Consider the following 20,612-nt stretch of genomic DNA (forward strand, 5'->3'; position numbering starts at 1 on the left):
CAATTGTGGAGCAAGCTTGGAGCGTCAAAATCAAGGGCACTCCTATGTATCAACTCAGCTAGAAGCTTAAGTACGTAAAACTGCATCTGAGAGAAGGCCTTCGGTGTTTGAATGCCGATCAAGCCTCTTACTTGTCTAGGCCTGTCTCAAAAGACGAAATCAAAACAGTGGTATTCAGTGCAGACAAAGAGAAGGCCCCCGGCTCCGACGGTTTCAATGCTGCTTTTTTTCCAAACTTTCTGGTATCTAATTGAAAAAGACTTCACAAAAGCAATTCAGAATTTCTTCAAAAAAGGTACGCTGCTCTCTGAAATAAATTCTACCTTTATTGCTCTCATCCCCAAATGTCTCGATGCCTCCTCTCCCTATAAATTTAGGCCAATATCCCTCTGCAACTTTATCTACAAAACCATCGCCAAAGTCCTCGCAGAGAGATTAAAATCTGTCATGAACTCCCTCATCCATCCAGCCCAATCAGCCTTCATAAGAGGCAGACAAATCCAAGAGAATATTTTGCTAAGCCATGACCTCATCTACAACTTCCACTCCTCTAAATCCCCAAAATCCATGTGCCTCAAACTAGATTTGGCAAAAGCTTTTGACAATGTGAACCGTTCAGCTCTTCTTAACTTCATGAAAAAGCAAGGTTTTGATGATAGCTGGTTAGATTGGTTATATGAATGTATCAACAAACCATCTTTCTCAATCTTGATCAATGGCACCCCTCACGGGCACTTCTCCTCTTCAAATGGGCTCCGTCAGGGTGACCCCTTGTCCCCCCTTCTTTTTGCAATCACAATGGAGATGCTGTCCATTTTTCTTGATGAAGCTCTTGACCAAAATAAAATCTCAACCCCTTTCTCAAAAAGAAATATCTCCAATTCTCATCTGTTGTTTGCTGATGACCTGATGATTTTCGCAAAAGGCATCCCATCCTGTGCCTCTGAAATCCTTGTATGCTTAAAGAAATTCTCTGTTTTATCGGGTTTAGATGTGAACAAAGAGGAGCGAAGTCTTCCTTGCGGGCTTAGGGGTCTCTGCAAAAAGAGAGATCTCTAACACTTTGCAGATCAAAGAAGGAAAGCTACCTATACGATATTTGGGCCTGCCCCTGATATTCTCTAGGCTTTCATCAAACGACTGCACCCCCCTGATCTCCAAAATCAGGAAGAAGCTGCAACAGTGGAGTTCCAAAAATCTGGCACAAGCGGGCATAATTGAACTAGTGAAATCTGTTCTTAGTTCTTTCCAAACTTATTGGGCTTCCTCTTTTGCTCTCCCAAAGGGCATTCTTCTTCAAATTGAAATTTTTTTCAGAGATTTCATATGGGGAGGCACTGATTCCACTAAGAGATTCCACTCGGTAAGCTGGTCAGACATTTACACGCCTAAAGATGAAGGTGGAGTGGGTATTAGAAAGCTAAAAGACCTAAGCAATGCTTTGCAGGTTAAATAGTTGTGGCTCCTGTTGCAAAAGAAAAATTCGCTATGGAGTAACTGGGTAGTATGTGAAGAATAAAAACATCTGGTCCATTAAAATGCCTTCAAAGCCCTCATGGGGAATCAGGAATATCCTTAAAGCTAGGGATCTAGCTAGGCCTCACATCTGTTACCAAATTGGGAAAGAGGATGAAGTCGATTTATGGGATCAGCCTTGGCTGCCTTCCGGCACCCTTCATTCTTCTTTCTCACGCTACCGTGCTGATTACCCCCTGAGTGCCATGTCCCTGCTTTCTGAAATCCACCAGGATGGAAGCTGGAATCCTCAAATTGATAAGCCTTCTCTAAGGGAAGAAAAAATAGCGCTGAAACAGATCCTGCTAAGTGAGGATGGGCGTAATCATCCCATTTGGAAGCCTGCTATTGATGGTTTCTACTCTACTAAAATTGGTTGGAACACCTTCAGAGAAAAATCCAGCAAATCGCCATGGGTCAAAACTGTTTGGTTCTCTTGTCATACCCCTAGATCCGCTCTCACTACCTGGAAAGCTCTCATGCATAAATTAAGTACAAAAGACAAAATTAGTTCTCTGGGCATTGCCATTGACACAACCTGTCCTCTATGTCACTCAGAATCTGAATCGATTGACCATCTATTCTTCCGTTGAAATTACTCTTCTTGGCTATGGAAAGAAATATTATGGAGAAGTGGGCACCGCAGAAGGCCGAAGTCTACTCTCGCTGAGGAAGAGGAGTGGGTCAGGTCGACTGCGGTTGGCAAAGGTCGGGCTGCTACTGTCACTAAGTTCTGTTTCAGTTCTCTGATTCATCACATTTGGACAGAGCGAAACCGCAAAAATTTTTGAAGCTACCTCTTCCCATAAAAGATATGTTCTCAATGCTGTCCTGATGGAGGCCAGCATCAAGATGAATGGGATTCACCTAAAAGACAATTGTTCGGATCGAAACATGAACTCTGCAAAAAATTTCAACTATCAGTTTGTCCTGAACGCCAAAGAGGAAAAATTCTGCTCCTGGGCTCTCCCTGAGCCCTTCAAATTCAAGCTCAATGCTGATGCTTCACTAGATTCTGCTGGAGGTGGTATTGGAGGGCTCATCAGGGATTCAAAAGGAATGTTGCATTCCATGTTGTAGACACCCCATTTTGACCAGACCCAGGTTTGCGTTGTTTGTGCGAAACCTCGTCAAATCAGTGAGCCGGGGTCCCAAATTGGACCCTATCATAGCTTAAGGTCTCCCTGAGATCCCCATAAAATTTCGTTGGAATCCGGGCTCGTTTGATCAGCGAACAAGATAAATCAGTGTCGTAGTGTAAACCTGTAAGGGGGGTGGATTAGCCAAAGAGGGGGTGCACCTTTGAAATGTGAAATTACAATTTTGTCTTTTGCTAATAGGACAAAGCGGTGGAAGTGCGCTTATAAATTCGCGCGCTTTATCCATTTGGAGTGCCAATATCAACGTGAATTTTTTTTTATAAATATGAAAATTCGAGATCACTGAGAGGGGGACGAAAATTCGCAAAGAGAGAGAGGGAGGGTTTTCCTCTCCGGCAACGGTGCCGGAGCTCCGATCATGCTCAAATCTCAGTTCTGAGATCTGAGAAGAGAGAAGAAGAGGGGGAGGATTTTGTTTTGATAAAAATCCGAGAGAGAGGGTTTTGCAGAGAAAAGGGAAAATTGGGTTTTCCTCCGCCAGCATCTCCTCCAGCCAAAATCCGGCAAGCAGCCGGTCACCGGTTCCGATCAACCTCTCTGATCCTCCTCCTTCACCTCCACCGGCAAGTTCCTTCTCCGATCGGATCCATCCCCAGCCTCCGTTCCTCACCGGCCATCTCTGCAAATCCAACCGGGGATCCATCATCTCCGGCCATTCCATCATGGCTCCGATCAACATTTTCATCTATTTCGGCGAGCTCCGATCTGCCTTCTCTAATCATCTCCGATGAGATCCGGCTAAGCTTCCGGCTATCTCTGCAAATCTGAGATTCACTCTCTCCGATTCTCCTCCGGTTGAATCCATCGGATCTCCGGCCATCAACTCCGGCAACATCTCCAATTCTCAGATCCGATCCAAGGGATATCCATCTTCTTCTCCGGTCATACTCCGGCAAGACTCCGATTACAAGCGTGCTCTTCATCTGAGGTGTTTGCGGCATTAATTCTTCCTTCGGTCATCTTTTCCTTTGTTCAGGTAATTTCTCCAATCTTTTGAAAATTGGTGGTAAGCTATACGATTTGAAGCATTTTCTTTGTGATGCTCACGGATTTTGGCATAGAATATGATTTTTTGTTTTGAATCTGCAGTGGTTTTTTTTTTAGATTGCGATGATTTTGCTGTTGACAATTGTTTAAATGGTGTGTGATCGCAATTTTATTTGAGATCATGTAGGTTATAAGGCAATTGTTAATGAAATAAGGTGATGAGAGTGAGTAGGTTCATAGATCCATGCATTTTATGAATAGTTCATATCCTCTGTGTTATTTTGCATTGGATCTGTTAGTATCTGAAATTACATGTGACGAATCTGGAATTCTAGTTCTAATGGAAAGTGGAGGAAATAATCTGATAAAAGAAGTCTTGTACCTTATTACTTGAAGAAAATTTGGAGTATCCGCTTAAGCAAGGTAGTGTATACATTTTTGTTCTTGTTAAGGCAATAACAATTCTGGTTGTTATTCACTCTGTTGATTATCCTTAATTCAGGACATGATCAAGGTACACAACAGTTCATTCACCTGTGGTACAATCATGTTCTCTGTATTACCAGATTAGCCTATTCATTCTCATTAATTCAGTGATTCTTGTTATAAGGGTATTTTGATATTCATGCGAGCATAAATAATTGAGCATTGTTTTCGATTGTCATTGTTGAATACACGAAGGGAGTTTCTACTGTCCATGCTTTCAATTGGTTTGTTATTGGACTATCTTAGATAATTGATTCATTTTGGATTTACTTGTTATTTTGAGTAAACTATGGTGGTAAATGATAAATTTAGGGTTAATCAATGTACTGAAAATTTAATTGCATGCATTTGTATAATTTGTTGAAAATTTAAGATTCTTCTTTTATGTTAAGTTTTGAGTTAGGTTCTGAAGATGAATGGACTGTTCAGGTGATACTATCTTGAAAGCTTATCATACTTTCTTTTATTTCATTAGGCTACCCAGCGGCTGGTCTGGGCTAATTAATTTTATAAATTGTTTAATTGAAGAAGGAAATCAGATGATTTGCACTATTCGATGTCCTTGACACGAATATCGTCTGATTTCAAGGCGGTTTGTAGAAATATTATACGTGTAGGAAATCAGATGATTACTTTGGCATCATCTGATTTCATTGGAGTCCCCGTATTGGGGTTTGTGGTTGGCTTTGAAGTGTTTGATATTGTTTTACTTCATTAGGCTACCCAGCGGCTGGTCTGGGCTAATTAATGCTGTTTATCATTTTATGATTGCTCCAGGTTGTGCACTCTTTAGTTGTAGATCATATTTGGCTGATATTTGATTTGTTTTTATAATAATTGATTGAAATTTTGAGATTATCTGGTATCCTTTTTCCTCTCTCTTTGGATAGACTAGCACAGTCTTTTGGATTTCTGATTAGATTTCTTTAGACACTATAACCTGTACTAGGAGACACACTCTGTCTCGTTAGGCAATCCTCCTTTGGAGGCAAGCCTCTTTTTTAGCTTAACCTCAAGGAGGTTGCTTTGATTTTGATAAATGGTGTACCCATAGGAGGCATGCCTTGCCTCATTTATAGAGCCCCTATTTGGAGACAAGCCTTGTCTCGTTTAGAGGGTTTCCTTTTTTAGAAGGCTTACCCAGCCTTATGTTGGAGCAGCTCTTTTTAGAGAGTCTTTGACTCATTCCTCCTTTAAGTTGTATTATTAGAGAGTCTTCGACTCATTCGTCTTTCGCGCTTTCCTCTCTTAGTCAGTTTTATTAGAGAGTCTTTGACTCATTCATCTTTGACGCTTTCGTCTCTTAGTCGGTTTTATTAGAGAGTCTTTGACTCACTCATTTTCTTAGTTGGTATTATTAGAGAGTCTTTGACTCACTCGTCTCTTAGTTGGTGTTATAGAGAGTCTTTGACTCATTTGTTCTTGTTAGGGAGTCTTTGACTCGGTTGTTCTGCTTAGCAGTGTTATTAGAGTTTTTGACTCATTTGTTGTTATTAGGGAGTCTTTGACTCCATTGTTTTCTTTAGTTGTTTTATTAGAGAGTCTTTGATTCGTTTGTTCTTATTAGGGAGTCTTTGACTCATTTGTCCTTATTAGAGTCTTTGACTCGCTCGTCCTTTGATAGCAGTATTAGAGAGTCTTTGACTCATTTCCCCATCCCTTTAGTTGTTTTTAGGAGTTTCTCCTTAGTCTTGTTGTCATTTCTCCTTCTTTGGAGACTAGCCTAGTCTCATTATAGCTTTGCCTTTTGAGATCGTAGATCTTTTTGTTGTCCTCGATAGTTTAGTTTGCCTTGTTTATGGGTTTCCCCTATTTGCCCTAGGGTTTGGCCCTAGGGTTTTGCTTTGTATTTTCCCTTAGGTCTTTGACCAAAATGGTGAAAACTCTTTACTTCAAAAACTTTTGAAAACTTTTAAAATGATAAAAAAAAATACTTGAAAAACCTTAAAGAAGTCTAAAGTGTTGAGTGTTTTAGAATTAGCAATTAGGAGAGTTCGTTTCGAACTATGCTGGCTTGATCCTCTTCCACGAGGTACGTAGTGCAGCTTGGGATTTACATCCCAAGTCCAGCCAAACTTTTTTTGTAAATAAATGTTTTAAACCTTCTTCAAAAACCTTTAAAATCTTGTTTTCAAAATATCTTCCTCTAGAGTTAGGCGTTTCTCCTAGATAGAGAGTTTTAGAGTTAGGGTTTTTCTTTTGATAGGTTGTTTGATTGTTTGTTTGCTGTGTGCTTGTTATAGAGTTAGGGGTCTATCCTAGAGTTATAGGAGCGCCTCCGTCCGGTCAGTCGGCGATCCACATCGCCGAGTGATGACTAGAGTAGGATACGCTAGTCCACCTTTGGTTTTCCTTAGAAAATACAGCCTAGTTACACATAGGTTGTAGGAATCACTTGCATTAGCCTAGGGCTAACATGCATTTAGTTAGGGCATATAGGGTGTCCTAAAAATCCACAATTCACTGGAATTTAAATAATCATATAATAAACTTTAATAACTAGTTCGGTCTTTTAGATCGAGTCTAGGATAGAGGTCTAGGTGTCTTAGGCATCGTAGCTTAGAATAGGCGCGAAGAACTACGTTGCCTTGATTCTCGTGGAGGCGGGGATACGTAGGCTTCTTTGGATGAATACCAGACCATCGGAGGACTCAGGCTAATAATTTAGAGTCTTAGGATTTGTTGTGTAGTTATTGTATGATTTGATATGTTTTCTCTTTTTTTTTGTACTGATCTCATACCTTTAGCTATACCTTGCATGTGTTTGCACATCAGAACTTAGACACTCATTAGGTATGTCACTCATAACCTAGCTATGCTTAGGTGACGCATTCTTTCATTTTATTTTATATGTGTTTATTATTTTTATCCTCAGGAAATGCACGCTTAGGTAGACGACTCCTGAGGATTGTTCCCATTTCACATGATTTTTACCCAAACTTCTTTGGAGTTAATAATAAATGGCATAAGAGACCAAGTGCTTGCACTCGGACGAATCGGGGGTGCTCACAGACCTTCCCCATTCGTAACCAGGCATGAACCCATTTATATTTCTGGTTATCCATTGCACAGAGGATTTAATTTTAGGGTTCCATGGCATATCCATGGATGGCGACTCTGAGTTTATTTCAGGTATGTCTTGGTTTCGAGCCTTGGCTCCGGATCGAGACACATCTCTTTCTTTTTATATCGCCACTCGTGCTATGCTATGAGGGTGACATCCGTTTTGAGAGTTCCTTGGTAGAGCTCTCCTTCACACGTGGATGATCCAGAGGGTGTTGGGGACCCGTTCCCTCGCACTCGCCTATCTCGGATCGGGGTCCACACATGTTCTCTGATAATGTGGAGAAAGAAGAAATCTATGAGTTGGAAATGCTAGCCATCGAAAAAGGGATTCACCTTGCTTTGTCCATGGGTATCGACTCCCTATGGACTGAATCCGACTCAAAGTTCGTTGTTGATATCATCCGGGGGATTGCCACTGTCCCTTGGAAAAAGCGAGGTCTGTTAGCTCAATTGAAGAATCTGCTGAATCGGTTTCATGAATGGAAAATAACTCACACTTGGAGAGAAGGAAACGCAGCAGCCGATACTCTCTCAAAAAGAATCTATCCATGTAAAGGTACCCCCATTTTGGTACTCTTGGCCACCCCCGCCCTTCTCTCGGCTATTGATGACGACCGAAATGGTACTCCTTTCCTTCTATTGTAATCATTGGGTCTCTTTATCTTCTTTTCTGCAGCAGTTGTGTGTATGTGGATGACATATGATTGTTTCCTTGGGGAGTTTGTTCCTCTTGTTTGCTGTTAAGCCCTCTTGTATCTTTTCTTCTTTGTTTAATGAAATCTGGTAGGGGTCCCGCCTAACCCCATCTTACCCATCAAAAAAAAAAAACCATTTGCCTTAAAACAAATGAACGGTTTAGATCAGCCAAACAATGAGGGCGCCAATGTTTTTGTTGGGCTGCACATGCATGCACGGCTGGCCACCATATCAACTCTCTTTTATGAGGTCATTTGAAGTCGTTGTAAATACGAAGTGTTCTTTATACCATATTTCATAATGGGCTGTGATAAATTCATCCCCTTCTAGGAAGAATTCACCGTATTTTTTCAAAATGTATTGTAGAGCCCACACCATAGGATGATCCAAACCGTTCATTTGATGGGCCTTGATGGGCCACAATGTACAGGGGTTGTGCCCCAAAAATCATTTCCATTGGATGATAGCACTTCATATAATAAAAGACAGGGCCAGCTAGTGTAATTATTAAAGGGTATTGATATCACCACTACCGTATTTTGATGGTCACGCTCCTCAAATTTTTTTTTTAAATCTGTTTTTTATTGATTATTTAATATTATCCTGAAATTTCAGCCAACGAAATTTTGTATGGGATAAAATCAAGCCTAAATTGATTTCGATAGATTTCGCCCGAAATTTAGAAATTTCGGCTAAAATTTTTGGGCTCCACCTATTTAGGCCATGGATCATCTAATGGACGGTTTGCATCATCCTATGGTGCGGGCCATACCGTACTTTTTAATAAAGTGAAGAGTGCGATGATAAAAATACTGTAGTGGTGATATCGTTTCCCTTATTAAAACTTTTTGGTGCTGATGTTATTTATTTTGGATAAGATTTGGTTGTAGGCCCATCAACAGAAATAGATGGTTTTGATTGGCGGATACTTTTGGTTCGTGGGGAAGGGTTGATGATGTGGTAACAGCTGGGGGGGGGGACAAGGAGCGCATTTATCATTTCCCGGCGGGTGGCTAATCCTTTGCTTGCTGTGACCAGTCTTTCTAATAAGTCTTAATTGGTAATAGAAGTGACTTCTGTTCCGCGATCCAGCTATTACCAGCATAAGCCTTCCCCCAATCTCTCTATCCCTTCACTCCCGGTTACTAATAATAGCTGTGACGGATTCAATCACTAATCATCTTTCTTTTCACTCTACAGAATAGTGGTATCGAGTTCATCGGATTCAGTATGTCTCGATCACTTGGTTCCTTCCCTTGCCTTCACTTCCCTTGGACGAGGACAGGTGGCGGGATGTGATGATAACTGCATAGATGAAAGTAGCATTAGACTGGAAGACAGGTGGCGGTGAGGGAATGATACATGTAGAGGAATGAAAAAGCATAGATGAAAATACATTAAAAAAGGGTGACAGCTGGTGTCTTTTTTTGACCCATATGCAAAGAAGTAGCAAAAAAAGACATACGTGGAAGTTTAACGAAATTCAAGGCGGGATGTGGAAGGTAATTGACGGAAAGAACGTGCCGAAAAATATGGGATTCTCCCTTTTAGTATAGTAAGGATTTTCATCTCCATTCGGAGAAATGGATTTATCATGAAAACAAATTCATGGTAGCCAGATGTGCCTTAAAATGATGAAAATTACCTTGTGAAATGATCAATGTATATGTGGCGCTCCCATTAAAGCACGAGGTGTAAAATAGTGGATCTACGCTATGCATGGGCTCGGGTGGATATCTGGACCTACCCCATCAACACATGAGGTAAAATGGTGAGCCCCACCCTAATCATGAGCTTGAGTTTAGTTAGTTAGACTCACCCTATTAGTATATTAAGGGCCCCATGCCATCAAAACATGAGGTGTAAATGCTGCCGAAGAGTTGGAGAATTTATTTTGAAAGTTTTGTTAATTAGCATTTGAGCATTAGATTCTATTGACTGTTTACTTTAACTGATGGATGAAATGAATTTGACTTATTGAATTTATTTTGAAAGTTTTGTTTATTAGCTATCCGCGAAATGCCTTCTGCGATGGATGCTAGTGTTTGTGTCTATATATAATTAGGGAAAAACTTTTCCTGCGCTTGAGCGCAGATAGCTTGAGCCTCAAAAAAACATGTGGGTCCACTTTTTTTGGATGATCCAAAGCATTCATTTGGATGGTCCAAAGAGGGATAGGGTGTGTACAAAAAATCAGCCCCATAGGATGATCCAAACCCTTCCATTTGTGGACGTTAAAATGGACAGATTTAAACCTCCACAAATCTACCCATTTTTAATCTCCACAAATGGAAGGATTAGGATGATCCTATGGGGCTGATTTTTTGTTCACACTCTATCTATGCAAGGGCCTATCAAATGAATGCTTTGGATCATTCAAAAAGGTGGGCCCCCATGGTTTTTTAAGCTCGAGCGCAAATAAGTTTTTCTGCACTTGAGCCACATTTTCTAGTGTGGTGTGATTATATTATCAGTTCTGGACCATAAAAGTGAAGCTACACCGCCGGCTTAAAATACAATGGGCCCACATAGTTTTGGTGATCCAAACCATTCATTTGATAGGCCCTCACATTGATAGGGTGTGCCCAAAAAATCAGCTAGGTAGGATCATCCCAACCCTTCAAACTGTGGAGGCAAACATGGACAAATTTGTGAAGGTTTTTACACGTTCATTTTTGCCTCCACAAATCGTAGGGTTGGGATGATCCTACCTAGCTGATTTTTGGGGCACACCCTATCAATATGAGGAAAGTGAAGCTACGCCGCCGGTGTAGCTAACTTAGCTACACCGTCGGCTTAAAATACAATGGGCCCACATTGTTTTGGTGATCCAAACCATTCATTTGATAGGCCCTCACATTGATAGGGTGTGCCCAAAAAATCAGCTAGGTAGGATCATCCCAACCCTTCAAACTGTGGAGGCAAAAATGGACAAATTTGTGAAGGTTTTTACACGTTCATTTTTGCCTCCACAAATCGTAGTAAAAAACCCGTGTGATGCATGGGCCGACAAAGAACTGTACGGACGACATCAGCGGTTGATCCAAACTGTCGATGTGATGGAACACAACATCAATAGGCCGTGCCCGTAAATTCAGTTCCATAGGCTGATCCTATCCCTCCATTCTATAGAGGTTTCCACAATATGGTGTTCCTCTTCAGGTGCCCGGAAGTTGTAAATATTTCGCAAGGTGTGCTGGAGTTGTAATATCCCCAAAAAATTCATCAGGAGAAATAGTTTGTTCATAATTGTCATTTCGAAACCTCTTCTCTGAAGTTTTTTTCGTAATTGTCATATACAGGCACCCATGGTCCGTAATTTCCCTACAAAACTTTAATAAGTAATGATTATTATCGGTAGCTTCTCTCGGTAGTTATTATTGCTAGCCACCTTTACGGACATAGTATTTCCATGAGGTTTTTCAACACGGATAATAAGACAAATCTCTGAACACTCACAATTGTAAAGGACGGGCGAGATGTAGCCTTCCGAGAAGGTGGCTAGCAGATCATGACCGAAATCATGGGCGGAAAAACTTTTTCTTCGAATAGACGAATGACATTTTGGAATCCTACAGGCTTAGTATATATTAGGGTAAATTACTGTTACATGTCAGAGAGTTGAAGAAATGACATGAAAATGTCGCTTGTTGAGAAAAAAATGAATAAATGCTGATTTATAAAAAAAATCAAAATTCTAGGACCAAAATGCCCCTCAGTACCTTTATTCTTCTTCCCTTCTTCTTTTACCGTTTTACTTTACCCATTTTGTTCGAACCCTATTTTTAACCTAGTCAAAGTGCTTCTTCTTCTCCGGCGAAACCTACTCTTTTCTCCGGTAGTACGTAAGAAGATAGGCCTGAAATCTCATTCTCTCTCTCTCTCTCTCTCTCTCTCTATATATATATATATATATATATATATATATATATCTTTCTATTTTTTTTAAACTCTATCTAACATCATCTCCTTCTCTCTCTCTCTCTCTCTCTCTCTCTCTCTCTCTCTCTCTCTCTCTCTCTCTCAGTTTTTAGGGTATTCGAAAGTTTTTTGCTTGAAATGCACAAAATTGGACACATCGGCCTTCTGCCTCGTCAAATCTTTCTCAAAAAGGGTTTCAAGATCTCTCCCTCTCCTTCTCAACTCAAACACAGGTACTCGAAGGAAAAACAGGTTATTCGAAGCCAAAAATTACTTAGTCGAAGCCAAAAATGTGTTTCCAGTAACATTCGCCGTTGTGTTTTTCGCTTCGACTAATTTTTTTTAGGCTTCGAATAACTGGTTTTTTGCTTCGATTAACATGTTTTTAGCTGGGACTCAAACTTTTGAATTCCAGTAACATTCAAAACTTTTTCGTCTTTGACTAACAAATTTTTAGCTTCGACAAATATTTTTGTTGGCTTCAACTACCACGTTTTAGGCTTCGACTAACTTTTTTTCCGCTTTGACTAACACCTTTTGGCTTCGACTAAATTTTTTTGGCTTCGACAAATATTTTTTGGCTTCGCCTATCACGTTTTTGGCTTCGACTAACTTTTTTTTGGCTTTGAGTAATTTGTTTTTTGGCTTCGAGTAAATATTTTTTTGGCTTCGAGTCAAGTTTTTTGTCTTCAAGTAAATTTTTGTTTGGCTTTGACTATCATTTTTGGCTTCGAGTAACTTTTTTTGGCTTCGACTAGCATTATTTTTGCCTTCAAGTATCATTTTTTGGTTTCAAATAACTTTCATTTTGCTTCGAGTACCTTGTTTTGCCTTCAACTACAAATTTTCACTTCTTATTTTGGCTTCGAGTGACTCATTTTGGATTCGGATAACATGTTTTTGGCTTCGAGTTCGTTTTTTGGCTTCGACTCCACTTTGAGTAATCGATTTTGGATTCAAGTTACAGTTTTTTAGCTTCAAGTAACCTATTTTTTGGCTTCGAATAACCCGTGTGAGTACCATTTTGGCTTCCACTACCCTTTTGGCTAGTTAGAGCTCTTTGGGTAACTTATTTTGGCTACGGCCAGCTCTTTTTGGCTTCGACTAACCTTTTTTGGATTCGAGTAATATAGATTTTTGCTTCAACTCACTAGTTTGGATTCGAGTGACATATGTTGCCTTTGATTAAACTATTTTGGTCCTAAGGTAGGAAATTTGGAATTCAACTAATCTATATTGGAATGGATTAACAACTACTTTCTCTTCCAGTAAGTAAATTTGCCTTCGAGTAATCTAAGTGTAAATTTGTTATTGGTTTGATAGGTGTGGAAAATGGTAAATGGCTTCTTTTACATTTCACTATGATGGGAATTTGAAGGATAATATTTCGTATGACTATGTCGGTGGGGAGAGGAAGTTATTAACAGTGAATCGCCCAATTACTTTACGGGAATTTCAATCTCTAATTCACTGTAAGATCAATACAGACGAAAGTTAGGTTTCGTTAGCAATAAAATGCCGATATGTTGTTGATCAATTTCAGACCACTTTGTATGATGTTGCAGACAAAGATGACCTCCAATCAACGTTTAGGCTTTTTGATAATTGTAGAGGGTTCAATTCTTTAAGCCTATACATAAATAAGTCTAGTAGAGATGAAGGTTATAATTCCCTGAATGTAAATTCATCTATATTGCCCCCGAACGAAGTTCGTGTAAGTTCACCATCTTCTCCCCCAAGCATGCCTTCTACTTCCATGCCACATCAGATAATGGTTCCGCGACACCAACGAAATGTCAATCTTTCTCCCATTTATGAAGTCGACCTAAGGAAGGATCATGAAGAATCATTATGTGGGAAGCACGTCATGAATGAGGTCGACATTAACATTAGAGAAGATGATTCAGCCCAACAAATGAACAATGGCTGGTACTATATTTCTTAGCTGATTGTTTTGCAACTTCTACATTTGAAATTTGAAATATCAGTTATAGTGTACCAACTTTGAGGAGTCACAACAATGCAGGTGTTAATTGGACCTAAATAATTCTACTGAAGATGACTACGTTGCCTACAACGTATGCTGTTAGATGCAAGGAAAGAAGCTACCCTTGGCGTGTTACCGGTACCAATCACTTGAATCATATGAGGGTTAAGACGTTTATCCCCAATCATACATGTTCACTTATATTGAGTGGTAACGATCATTCACTTGTCACAGCGGCCTGGGCTGCTGAAACTTGCTTAGGCTTGTTCGGTCGACCTGAAGAAATCAAACCAAGTCTGATTATTAACCATATCAAGCTTCATTGGGGCATAGTCATCAATTATCGGAAGGCACACAATGCGAAGGACATTATAATTGAAATTAAGTGTGGAAATGCAGATGACTCATATCGTATCTTGCCTGCATACGCACATGAGCTGGTCAGATCAAATTATGGAAGCATTATTCATATTCTTCGAGAAAGAGAACTATTTCGGAATGGACATGATTCATTTCTTCGGTTATTTTGGGCGTTCGGTCCTTCTATACGTTCTTTCAACCGTTCACTTAGACCACTTGTTCTGCTTGATGAGACACATCTACGAGGCAAGTACCATGCCATTTTGTTGGTTGCATGTGGTGTAGATGGAGACGGTGGGTTATTTCCAATATCATTTGCTTTTGTCGAAAATGAGAATGAAGATATTTGGAATTGGTTTTTAACACACTTTCGTCGCAATATCATGTCATCAGAAAATAAAGTTATTACAGTTTGCTCCGATCGACAAAAGGGGTTGATAAAAGCAGTACCTACGGTGCTACCGAACTCATACCATAGCTTTTGCATGCGTCATCTTAGCGCTAACTTTTACGTCAAATTTAAGGATGACATGCTTTATGCGTATTTCTGGGCTGCTGCAAAGGCGTTGTGTGAGAGCCATTTTAGAGATGAAATGGACAAAATTAAAGCAAGGAATGAACGTGCACACAAATATATAATTGAACATTGGCCAAAGGAACATTGGGCAAGTTGCTATTTCCAGGATAGTATGTATGATGTGTTGACAATGAATAGATCAGAATGCTTCAATGCAATTTTAAAGGATGCGAGGACATTGCCGATTGCATCCTTGGTAGAACATATTCGATGGAAAATATCTAACTTCTTCCAGCATTGTCGGAAGATCGGTCATCATTGGAAGACAAAGTTGACTCCAAACGCAGAGACCCGTTGATTTTTCACGTCGTGAAGGTCGTCACCATATAGCACGCCCGATTGGTCAGTATTTATTTGAAGTACTATCGTCAACAAATGTTGATATCGTGGACTTAGAGGAGAAAACCTGTACATGTGGTCTATTCCATACAATTGGACTACCATGCTCACATACAATGGCATCCATAATCAAGAGGAATTATGATGAATATGATTTCTGCCAACCAAGGTTTCTCACCGAGAAGTATTGGGACACTTATGAAGATGTGGTGCTACCTACATTAGATCGATCGTAGTGGCAGGTTCTCCCCCACTCTTTGATGATTCTAAGTTGGTGTACATCATAATTGCAGTACATGTGGCCAACTAGGCCGCAATAAAAGGTCATGTAAAAATCCTCCCAAACAAACTCAACAAGTCAACCAGACGTCCATTGGGCCATCTGCTCCTATGTACAATAGGTATGTGACATATATAGAGTGCCTTTTGATCAGAAATTCAAATATTAATTGGTCGTTGTTATATTTTTGGTAGGTCAGGTGTCTCCTGTAAAGCTCATTTTTTCTTGTAGGTGCATTCGAGCAGTTATAGAAATTCTAGAAAAGCTTCCTCTTGGATTCGACTACGCCCATTCTGAAAAGCTTATGAGGCGCTGTGGCTGCAAGAAGTGCGCTGGCTAGGCCCATCAATTGCCATAAACATATGGCATTATTTTGTTTTAAATGTTTATGTAAAACCTCTTAAGTTTCTCTGCCATTGAAGAGAGTAGTTGATAATGTATAAGTAGTTGTATGCTGCCTTATTTAATGGCTTCCAAATTGCATTTCCAAAAGAAATTTTTTGGTGGTTTTTTGCTTGAAATGCACAAAATTGGACACATCGGCTTTCTTCCTTCTCAATTCTTTCTCAAAAAGGGTTTCGAGATCTCTTCATTCTCGACACAAAAACAGGTACTTGAAGCCAAAAAATACTTGGTCGAAGCCAAAAATGAGTTTCCAGTAACATTCGCAATTATGTTTTTCGCTTCGACTAAATTTTTTATGCTTCGAATAACTGTTTTTATCCTTCTCGACGCAAAAAAGGTACTCGTAGCGAAAGAAGGTTATTTGAAGCCAAAAACTACTTGGTCGAAGCCAAAAATTGCTTGGTCGAAGCCAAAAATGTGTTTCCTACATTTGCTGTTGTGTTTTTTGCTTCGACTAAATTTTTTAGGCTTCGAATAACTGTTTTTTCTCCTTTTTGACGCAAAAACAAGTACTCGAAGCGAAAAAGGTTATTCGAAGCCAAAAATCTGTTTCCAGTTACATTCGTAGTTTTGTTTTTTGCTTTGACTAAATTTTTTTAGGCTTCGAATAACTATTTTTTTGCTTCGAACATGTTTTTGGCTGCGACTAAAACTTTTGAATTCCAGTAACATTCGGAACTTTTTTTTGGCTTCGACAAATGTTTTTTTGGCTTCGACTACCATATGATTGGCTTCAACTAATTTGTTTGGCTTTGACTGAGACGTTTTGGCTTCGACTAATTTTTTTTTATTCCAATAACATTCCAGGAACATTCGGAACTCTTTTTGCCTTCAGTCAAGTAGACCTCGTTCAAATATCAAACGGTGGTAAACATTACCTACCTTGTACCAATCACTCTTGCAATCGAAATAGGGTGGTTCTACAAATTCTAGCATAAAGATTTTGTCCTCTCTGAAAGTAACTAATCATTTGATGTCCATTGGATAGCACAAAAATGATAAACATATGACTTTGCCATAGCATCTCTTTTAGAGCCGAGTTGCACCCCTACCGTCTCAGGACAAATGAGGATCTGCTGCCGGAGAAATGAAGATGTTTCGCAGGAGAAGAAGGCTTCTATGGCCAGAAAATGAGGTCGTTTCACACAGAATGGGTCTGAGTAAAACCTAGAAATGAAAGAGTGTAAAACCTGGAAGTAAAACTAAGAAGAGAAAGATTAAAGTAAGCTGAGGGGTATTTTCGTCCTAAAAATTCCTTCTTTTAAAATACCAATTTCTGATGTATGGTCGGCCCAAATTTCTCCCTATTCTAGAAATCTCCCCGTTCATTATCAAACGCATAAACCCAATTACCCAAACGCATAAACCCAATTACCCAAACCTTCTCTCCCATACTTGCTTCCTATTGTTGTTTTTTTCTAAAATCTTAGAACGTTTCTTATTCTACTATCCCTTACCAATTCCATTCATGTGTTTCCAATTGTAATGCACCAAATTTGGCATAAATTCATTTTAGTTTTTCTATCCCTTACCAATTCGTTTCAGTTTTGATATGAAGAAAAGTCCTAATATCTTTTTTTCTTTGAAGATTGTGAAAGATATTTTTTTCTTTGCAGATTATGAAAGTTATTCGGAATCATCCATCAGGATTCGATTGATTCTGAAAGATACCAGTAATAAATAAAAAAATTCAGGTATATTATTCTAGAAGACGCAATTGTTTTTATCCCTTGCAGATTCTAGAAGACGCAATTGTTTCAAGATTTTAACAGCTCCGGTTTTGATATAAGTAGGCGTTGATAGAGTAATCTGTCACTTTCATAATTGATGTTGAGGTCGACTATTCGTCAATTCCTTTAAAGGTCGAGTTTGCTTCACCTCCCTTCATCTTCTATTGCTTCCTTTTTGTAAAATTGTTCCTTCCCCCTGTTTTCCTTCATTCTCGTCTTTCCAAGTTTTTACGTATTTCTTTTCCTCGGAGAGCATGTTTTACTTTTTTGGGTTTTCTGAATTGCTCTGACCCGTTACTTTTTCTTTAATCAATAGTTGTGATGCTTGGTTTTTCCTTCAGAATCTGTTTTTGCCTAATTTGGGGATTTGGCATGAAAATATGTTGGTAACAAACACAAACCTTTTTTCATCCATTGGCTCACAGATACGAAATTAAAGAACCTGTTTTTCTCTCTTTTTTCCTCATCTATTGACTAATGTTTGGATTATATCTACTACATTTTCCAGCTTGGTTTTTTTAGTAATTGTTGAATTTCATGTAAATTTGCTTTTATTTGACCAGTGGTCATGGAAATCACCTGTTAGCAGCAATGAATGTAAATTTGGTTGTATTTCATATGCTACTGCCATAAATTCTGCTTATTTTGCCATAAAGATAATACAGACCATTTTCCTCATGCTGCATTTAATGCTCATTAACTTAAATTTTATTTTTCTCATGATTATGTAATTGGATTTTCCTTCATAGAGTGACTGGTGAAGTGATTATTGGAAATTTTGGATGGTCTCTTCTATGGTTCCTAGGTTTTCATTTTGGAGATTGGATTGTATGGTAGTTTCTGACCTGTAGATTTGAAAAGAAAGCACATGGAGTCTAATATTACTTGATTTTTAAGCATCTCAGCACCTGAAGATTAAACTTAGGTCATCTCTACAGACTCCAAGGGGTTTTTTATTTTGTTGCCTTTCTTTCGAGTCCTTTCCTTTGCAAAATAAAGTAATTATGTCGTTATTGTTCCATTCTTTTTTTCCCAATTATTTTACTTACTAATTCGGGCAATGAAATATGTAAATCACAAATCTCTTCACATTACTGTTTTGAAATCATCCAACCTTAACATACACCAATGATTTTCAAAAAACTGTAGAAAACTTGCTTCCCTTCTATTGAATTTGATTTCCAACAGATGTTTAATATAGCAGCAAGTTTAGAATTATATAAATTCCAAATATATGGATAGTTAATGTGTGGCTTTGTGTTGGAGAAATAATATGAGATTCAGCCATTAGATTAGCCATGAAACATCACATTTCAGTTAATGAAATTTTTTTTGCATCCTTCATGGATATATTTGGATGTTTCCTCACTATTCTTCATATTGCTCACTTTATCCTATGGCTTTTGACATTTGATATTGCATTCAAACCAGTTCAATGGGACATAAAAAAGAGATTTCATGATTCAGCGGGACATAAAAAAGGAAATTGCATGATTCTGGCGATTGGTGAATTGGACTATCCATAGCTGAAAGAATTTTACTGTCCACAGATGAATCTTAGCATCACTGCTCCTGAATAGTTTGCTAACAACAATAAATTTTGGTCAAATATAACATGAAACTTCTTCGGCAGGTAATTTTACTTCTCTTTTCCTTGAAATTATTTATCCTGCATGTATTTAACGTTTTCCTTTCCCTTCTCTTTGATTACTGCTATATTTCATAGGTTTGTCTATCGTGTGCCAATGGTATTTCTGTTTCCAAGTTATATTACCCATGAAAAATGATCTCTTTCGTGTTTATTGTAACTGCAGCTTCTCTTTGCAGAGGATTAAGCAAATAAAATCTTTATAAATAATGCTGTGAGGGAGAGACAAGGCAACTGACATGAATCGAGCTTATTGTGAATGCTTCCAGAGATTTTTGTTTCTACTATAGGTTTGCTCATTTACATCTCGGGTTTAGTAGCATAACAGTTGTTTCTATAAAATGATTTCTGTTTTTTATTCACAGCCATGTAACTCTATATTGTAAACTCTAGAAAAAACTCCCTATTAAACAAACCGTGCTCTCATAAATAGTTTTTTATGGGTTGCAAATAGGAGAAAAACTCTCCATTAAACAAATTGAACTCTGCATTTTGACCCACAAGATCAATGTTATTCATTTTTTTTGGCATTTTATATATTTCTTAAGATTGTTTCTTTCAATTTGTTTTTGGTAAAATTTTGGTGCTATTAAAAGTAATAGTATTATTTTCTTCTCCTACTTTATGATAGGTGGTTGTTAGGTTTCTGTTGGGCTGTGAAAGGTTAGGTGGTAGATTGCTTGCATGATCTTGTGTTTCCTTTCTGAAATTATGCATAATTTTTAATTTGCTTTTTTTTAATGTGTGAGGTTCAGGTGAAGAGGTGATGCATCTGGTTTACAATGGAAGTATTGTGGGCTTCAGGCTTTTGATCTCTTGGACTATTTATGGTGGAAGCTGCCATGTGCTTGGGTAAAATCATTCACAATGAGAATCTCTTACCAGATCTGAATTGATATTTCAGCATAAACGAAACATCGAGTTTATGGTGGCAATATTCAATGTCTTCGGTCAGTTTGCACCATTAGAGATTGTGCTAACCTTTAATTCAAGTTTTCTGATATATACTGAATGCTTTTGAATTGCTTCGTCAATAAGCAGTTCAAAGATATATTAAAACTTTTGGCATGGTGCTTAAATTGTTTATGTCTCCATATTTTTGGAATGAGCAAATTAGGGGAACAATCATATGTATGTGGCAAACTATGTTTTCTATCTATTACTTCTATTTAGTGTAGACTAATGTCACTGTATAAATTACATCAGGTTATTAGAATGAGAAAAGTGTTCCTGTGCAGCTGCGCATTAGTGGCTTAAAAAGCCACTGATTGGTCGCTTTTTGTGGACCCTGCAAAGGTGGACCCGCCATACGAACCAATCGGTGGCTTTTTAAGCCACTAATGTGCAGGTAACTCCCTGCGGAACTGCACAGGAACAGTTTTCTCTATTAGAATTGTTTCTTTCTGTGTAAAACATTGACAGTAAGGGGCTCTTAGCATATCTGAATTTGATATT

At 38.7% G+C, this 20,612-nt stretch overlaps 1 protein-coding gene and 1 long non-coding RNA gene across 5 annotated transcripts; both read left to right on the top strand.

Moving 5' to 3' along the window:
- The first annotated feature begins 13,889 nt into the window (after positions 1–13,889).
- Positions 13,890–15,053, top strand: LOC143859432 (uncharacterized). Its single transcript, XM_077370144.1, has one exon. The coding sequence runs from the start codon at positions 13,890–13,892 to the stop codon at positions 15,051–15,053; it is 1,164 nt and encodes a 387-aa protein (XP_077226259.1).
- A 2,034-nt stretch (positions 15,054–17,087) lies between these two features.
- On the top strand, positions 17,088–20,334 carry LOC143859326 (uncharacterized). 4 transcript variants are annotated; one of them, XR_013239234.1, is made up of 6 exons: positions 17,088–17,261; positions 17,396–17,473; positions 17,573–17,641; positions 18,941–19,142; positions 19,324–19,447; positions 19,913–20,334. It is a non-coding gene; the product is annotated as an uncharacterized LOC143859326 (long non-coding RNA). The 4 variants fall into 4 exon arrangements; XR_013239233.1 differs by lacking the exon at positions 17,573–17,641; XR_013239235.1 differs by lacking the exons at positions 17,088–17,261; positions 17,396–17,473; positions 17,573–17,641 and adding an exon at positions 17,664–17,895.
- Positions 20,335–20,612: the final 278 nt, after the last annotated feature.

The sequence above is a fragment of the Tasmannia lanceolata genome, unplaced genomic scaffold (genome assembly GCF_043159265.1).
Source record: "Tasmannia lanceolata isolate RefF3 unplaced genomic scaffold, GAP_Taslan_0.1 ptg000029l, whole genome shotgun sequence".
Lineage (NCBI taxonomy): Eukaryota > Viridiplantae > Streptophyta > Magnoliopsida > Canellales > Winteraceae > Tasmannia > Tasmannia lanceolata.